Genomic DNA, 6,960 nt, shown 5'->3' on the forward strand with positions numbered 1-6,960 from the left:
TGGTTTGGGTTGGAAGGGACCTTAAAGGTCATCTATTTCCACCCCCCTGCCATCAGCAGGGACACCTTCCACTAGACCAGGTTGCTCAAAGCCTCATCCAACCTGGCCTTTCATCTGTGAGTTCCCTCATCCAAGCTGCTGTTTGGCCCCAGGGTTGGAGGTGCTGGGCAGGGGTATCTGCAGGGCAGTGAGTACTTAAGTTGGCTTAGAGCAATTGTCAAACTACAGCTGTGGTGTCACTAAAGAAAGCAGTTTGGTGGGGTTTATGTGTTCATAAATATCCTAGACTCTGTAGCTGGATTGTGCCCTTTGCATCTGAAAACTCAGCCATGGAAAATAGGAAACGCAGTTGTGATTGCACAGTGCCCAAAGAGCCCGTGTTTATTTGATATGTACTGAGGCTGTGTAACTTTGATTACATTTGTTTGTTTGTTCCTTATGATCTAGGACTTCAAGATGACGGGAAGAGAGTTTCTTGAACTAGATTCTCCGCAGCAAAGACTATATTTGGAAAGATTTAAGCAGATGGAAGTCGTACAAAAGATACTCAATGAGCTTCCTAAAGCAGATCAGTAAGTGCTGGTAAAATAAATGAAGATAAGTGCATCAAACATTTCAAGTGGTTTTTGGAGGCTTTTCTTTTCCTTTACTCTTGTATTGCAGATCTTCCTTGCAGCTACAAAAATATTTAATTGTGAGGATGTTTATTATTGTTGTCCAAACCAGAAAATTTAACTTTGATTTTTCTTTTAAATATGGTTAGTTCATGGTTATTTCTGGTCCTGCTCAGCTGGTTTCTGGCTTGTGCTGCCCAGTACTTAAGGTTCTGTGATGGCTGATCAGCCCTGGCTGGCTCTGAGCATTCATACAGTCCCGTGCTGGTAAATTTTCTAGGAAACTGAAATGTTGGAGAGCGTAAGGCAGGTAATTTTGTGATTCTGCAGGAGTCATCTGATGTCCAGCAGGGCTGGCCTGGGGCCAGAACTGAGTGAGCATCAACCTGCTTGTTTCTGCGTCTCATTCTGCGCCGCTCCCCATTTCAGGAAGGCGAGACTGAGGTATCCAGGTGGTGTTGGACGAGTCAGCCAGAGTCATGCAGGCTCCTCAGCAGGGTTCTGTGCAGCACCAAGCCAGCTAAATGCCTTCTGAGCCTCACAGACAACCTTTTTGTGTTTGGTGATAACTGCATTTTGCTGCAGAACCTTACTGGACCTGAGCTGGTTCTGTAAGGAGCTGTTTGCAGGTCTGTATCATCTTGGATAAATTCTGTATAAATAGGAGAAATAAGATTAATTGGAAGCTTTTTTTTTCAATAGGACTAAATTGGTGGTCAAACAAAGTGCCAGTAGTAACACAGGGCCTCCCCACACAGGTGAGAAAAAGAAACACCGAGGCTTTATCCCTCCCATTGCAGTCAGTGGTGCAGCTTTGTGTAGGATCTGCTGCCCTCACATTCAACTTACAGCCCTTCTTCCCTCTGAAGGGGTGGGGAGCTAAAGGGGAGGCAGATACCTCAGTGGTGATATGATAACGTCTTGATAGGAACTGTAGTACCTAGGTACTCCTGGGCCTTGGAAAGAAACAGCTGCCAGGGGTGGGGGCCTTTATTTGAAACTGCATTGGCAAGAGTAAAAGTTTGTATATGCAGAGGGGAGGTCACTAATGGCTGGAAGGGAAGAGGAAACATGCTGCAGTCAAACTGGGAGAGTTCCTGTTCACCACAGCTCTTGTTTTTAACACTAGGGAGCTAGTATTTAAAAAAAAACCAAACAAAAACCCAAACAAAACAAGCAGAAACCAAACTAACAACCCCCCTCCCCCCAAAAAACAAGCAAAAAAACAAAAAAAACACCCCAAAACCCCACAAAATTAACAAAAAAACCCCAAACCCCAACCCTTCCATCCTCCTTTAAAACTGTTTGTGCAGTGTAGCAGTTTCTGTACATCAGTAAGCCTGAGTAGATTCTGCTGGTTCTGGTAACGTTAATTTGCTCTATTTTGGATTTTTAACTAAATGGTTGTAAATGTACTAAGGGAATAAAATGGCTGGTTTGCACAAACTGGGGATACTCTGTGAATGGCATCCTGTATTGGGGGAATGGTGATTTGAAAAGCAAATTTATTTTTAAAACAAAAAAAAAACCCAACACAAAACAAAACACAAAAAAAGAAACATAGCTCCTAAATAAGGGCAAGAGACATACCTGTCCAATAAAGTTTTTTTGCTATATAGGATCAGAGTTGAATTAGTAGCACCTTATTTTCATGTTTGAAAATCTGGTATGTACCAAGAAAGTATTTTCCTATTTAAAATGAGAAATAGTTGGTGTCATTGTCAGATGTTTTTAATGTTTTAGGTTTTGCAAGATTAGCACCTACATCTCTGAAGTCTTTTTTATATGATTTGTCAGTGCTTAATGTTACTCTAAGCATTAAGAAGAATTTTAAGTAGGCAGATTTTAAAAAATCATGTATTTTAATTGCTAAATGGTTTTGAGATTGTCACGTTTGATAATTTTGCAAATAAATACAACATTTGGCCCAGCATAAATTTGGTGATGGGTTAAGCATTTTATTTTCTTTGGGGCTTTAGGGATAAATCCAACTCATGGTGCATTTTAAAAATACACTTTTAACATAATAATAGTGGCCCAGCCTCATAATCTTGGTGCCTTCCAGTTAATTGCTTTGCCTGGCAATAGTTTTCATTCCAGGAATTTCAGATTTGTGGAAACCTAAAGCAAAGAGTTGTTTCCACTAATCAGCTGACTGTGCCAGGTATAATGCTAAAGCTCACACACAACCTCCTTCTGCAAGTCAAATGAAAATAAATCACAAACTGCTCATCAGGCATGTAAGATTGGTTAGATTCCCATTCCACCTCTGGTGTCACCTGCTGTGATGGAATGGACTCCAATGGGGACTGTTTGTCAAGATATTAAATGCTGACTATCTCTGACCAGACTTTGTTCTGTTCTGCCTTCACCATATGATAGATTGCAACAGGAGTAACTGCTCTAAACCATATGTTAAAAACATGGTAGAGAACAGAATCCAGTTCCTCTGTTATCAAGGGAAAAATAGAAGCTCCAGTTCTGTAAACCAGTGTGTAACCTCCTAGCAAGGCAGGACCTTAAATCCATGTTCCATGCACATAAGGAAGGCTTGCAGTCCTTCAGCTCACAGAATGGCTACAAATAGCTGCCAGCAGCTGCTGAGATCGTTATTGCGAGATCTCAGGTGCTGTAGTTGTCCCACCTCATCTGTTCTGTAAGCTCTTATGTTGAAACTAAATCTATACTTTGAGGTAAGCAGGCTAGAAACAAGGCTGATTACAGGTGCTAGCTGGGATTATATATCTCAGAATTGCCTCGATTGGAAAAGACCTTTAAGATCATCGAGTCCAACCATGAACACAACACTGACAAGTCCCCGACTAACCCATGTCCCTCAGCACTGTGTCTACATGACTCTTCAATCCCTCCAGGGATGGGGACTCCACCACTGCCCTGGGCAACCCCTTCCAATGCCTGATAAAATATGTGTGTATATATCTATATATATGTATTTCTTCTTTTTAAAAAAATATATATATTTTGAGAAAACATTCTCCTTAGAAACATGCTGATTAGGAGAGCAATTTACATGAAGTTTCCATTAGCTATAATTAAAAAAAAAAAAAGTAGAAAAGGCTTCCCAGCCTTTCTGTCACTTCATTCTTGAGGTGTGTGTAAACCAGGCGTATAGTGAAGGATGCTGCACTGGTTGCTTTTGAAAGTAGTCGTTCTCCATTTTGCACCAGCAAGAGGTTTACATCTCTCTTGCCTCTTACTGTAGGATATTCAGAAGTGAATTGTAGCACTGAGTAAACCAGACTTTTTAACAGTTCTCAATTGCTGAAGTGACTTTCCTTCTTACACAGGAACGTCTGTAAACACGGATCGTACTTCCTTGCGGCAAATTCAAGCTTATGCGGCTTAGCAGCAAATAACTTCTTCAGGAACATCCTACATGTCAGAAAGGCTTCCTTCGTGTCTGCTCTGCCAATGGCTTGTATTCCCTTTCTTTCAACAGCAGCTGTTTATGAGGTTTTTGTGCGTGAGTCTTTATTTTCAGGTAAAAAATCTCACTATTCCTTATTTTCAAAGGGCTTTGCTTTCTGTACACAGTGTAACACTAGAGGAGCTTTTCCTCTCTGCATAACGGTGGTCTTGAAAAACCTCCATTTATAAAGCAGGGTTTGAAAAACAGATCATTTAATGCACCAGGCAGCAGTGACTTCTTGAAGTTGAATGGGAAGGGAGATACATATGTGTCTTTATATACGTTTACAAAAATAATTCTGTTACACATCACTGATTTTTAGTATTTTTCACTCAAAGTAAAAGTGACTGCAGCAAAGCAGTTCAGTTTCCCCCATCTGTATGATGTCATTTGAAGGTCAGCTTTAGAGCAATAAATTCTTCATCGGTTGGAATGAGTAATTTTATTATTTTTTATTTTTTTTGCAAAAGGACAGGGTCCTTCTCCCCAAATTCCTCGCGTTCCTGTACAGCTTGGCCATTTCTGTCAAGCACCTGCATCCATGTTGTCACACGGAGCTTATAAATGATGGGGTGGAGCTATGTGGATATTGACAGTGAAATATTTTTTGTCATGCAGGTGAGCTAAACTGTGAGGTCTGCGCTGTGGTCAGAGGAGGATTGATCGGGGCTGTTGTAGGTGGGCTCTATCCTATTTTCTTGGCTATCCCCATGAATGCAAGCCTTGCAGCCAGGTAGGTCTTATTAACCTGCAATACCTTAAATGTGTTTGTCGGTCAAATCTTCAGTTCTCAAGTTAAATTCTGTGGATTTTTAGTCTGTGCACACTTATCTTCTTATAAGCTTTTAGTACATGGAAGGAGATTTACATTAAGGTCGTCCAGTTCAGACACTGGAACAGGTTGCCCAAGGGAGTTGTAGATGCCCCCTCCCTGGAAGTGTTGAAGGCCAGGCTGGATGAGGCTTTGAGCAACCTGGTGTAGTGGAAGGTGTCCCTGCTGATGGCAGGGGGGTTGGAACTAGATGATCTTTAAGGTCCCTTCCAATCCAAACCATTCTATGATTCTATGAATTACAAGGCAAAGTTAGTAAGGGCTACAGGGAGCCTCCGAAGTGAAACAGGATCTGCAAACGGATGCACTGTAAAGCACTTGGGTTTAGGTGGAACTTTACAAGCCACCCGTGGTGTGCCTGGGCGTGTGAAATGGTGGCTGCCTTCCTGCCAGGCAGTGAAAATTGTTGCTGAGGTGGACAGCAGAGAGACCTTACTGATCCCAGGCAGTGCCTAGCAGCCAAACTCCCTGGTCAGAGCAGAGTGAGGGGATGGTGAGACTTGGTGAGACGTCAGCGATGTGCTCAGGATGGTTTATAGCATTTATCCAGAGAACTTGATACCACCAGGTGAATTTAACTTAATAGAGGAAGGGAGAGAATGAGTATCTACCTAAATATCTTTAATTACTTTCATGTTAAATCTTGATGCTTAAATTGGATGGAAAAAAGAAGTAAGTTTCTCCCACTGTTTATGTTGTTTAGGTATTCTTCATCTCCCTTGCCTGGGAAAGAAAATGCATTACGCTTCTGGCTCACAACTGCTCGGCCTGTTTTTAGAAAAATGAGTTTGGCTGTAATCATACAGGCTCTAACTGGATTATATCTTGCCACTAAACAGCATGGAATATATGTCAAAATACTGCAGCAGATGAACACTAGCAGGGATCCTGAAGAGTTACAAGCATGAGGTTCAACTTTTCAATTGCTTTGGATAAGTGACATAATAAACAAAGAAAGATTTTGCTGCTTGATGTCTTTTGTAATAGGAGAACAAAGTTAAGATTTTACACTGGCATTTTTTTCAGTTCTGAACTTAAATGCAAGTTTTTCATTATGTCCAGCTCAGTGTATACACCTGAATAACAGCTTTATAAAGACAGGTGTTTTTTCTTTGGAAATTAGGAAAAAAAAAAAGCATTTATATTGCCTGCTTAGTGTTTGGCTCTGTGGTGATGCTGCATCTTTTAGAAGCTGTATAAATGAGTATTATTGAATCCCAGAATTGCCTAGATTGGAAAAGCCCTTTAAGCTCTTCAAGTCCAATCATTAACCCAACACTGACAAGTCCCTGACTAACCCATGTCCCTCAGCACTGTGTCTACACGACTCTTCAATCCCTCCAGGGATGGGGACTCCACCACTGCCCTGGGCAACCCCTTCCAATGCCTCAGAACCCTTTCAGCAAAGAAATTCTTCTTCACATCCAATCTCAGCTGCCCTTGGTGCAATTTGAGGCCATTTCCTCTTGTGCTGTTACTTGGTTGAAAAAGGGTTTTCTTCATAATGCAAACAACAGTGATTTTTTTTATTTTTTTTTTTAAAAGAAAGGGTGGAGATCAAGGCAAGGTTTTTCTAGAGATTCCTCAAAATCTGACTGTTTTTGTCCCTGAACTTTCCTCCACTGTGCTAGCACAGGATTTCTGTCACAAGATAACCGTGTTCAGGCTGTTAGAAGGGTCACTCTGTAGAGAACGCCCATTATCACAGAGCAGTCGGGAGTGACACTTGTGTCACACTTCCCAGCATATACATCAAATGACCAAAAAAAAAAAGCCTAATCAGAACAAACTTTGTCCTTGCAAGCAGTTTGCCTTGAAATTGGGCTTTTCCTGAAGCAGGGAACTGTGTTGAGAGGCCTCAGATAGCTGGTGCTGTTACTGGGGTACCCCAGCTGCCTCCAGTTTTACGATCAGTGGTCCAGCGTCATTCACTTATGCATCAGGCTTGTCTTATCATTGGTGACTAGAGCAATATAAATTGCTAATTTTGCTTCTCCATGAGATCTCTTTAGTGTATTCTGCAGTTTGAGAACTAAATCAGGAATTTTTCTACAGAAGCAATCACCTCAATCTGATGTATGGCC

General features: G+C 41.4%; 1 protein-coding gene across 1 annotated transcript; it reads left to right on the forward strand.

The window, feature by feature from the left end:
• Window positions 1-426: 426 nt before the first annotated feature.
• LOC104525260 (transmembrane protein 126A) lies at window positions 427-5,828 on the forward strand. The gene is made up of 4 exons (XM_010168366.1): window positions 427-572; window positions 3,923-4,116; window positions 4,663-4,777; window positions 5,580-5,828. Exons 1-4 carry the CDS (start codon window positions 457-459, stop codon window positions 5,782-5,784), a joined length of 630 nt encoding a protein of 209 aa, XP_010166668.1. The 5' UTR covers window positions 427-456; the 3' UTR covers window positions 5,785-5,828.
• The last annotated feature ends 1,132 nt before the right edge of the window (window positions 5,829-6,960 follow it).

Source organism: Antrostomus carolinensis, unplaced genomic scaffold (assembly GCF_000700745.2).
Source record: "Antrostomus carolinensis isolate BGI_N321 unplaced genomic scaffold, ASM70074v2 scaffold535, whole genome shotgun sequence".
Lineage (NCBI taxonomy): Eukaryota > Metazoa > Chordata > Aves > Caprimulgiformes > Caprimulgidae > Antrostomus > Antrostomus carolinensis.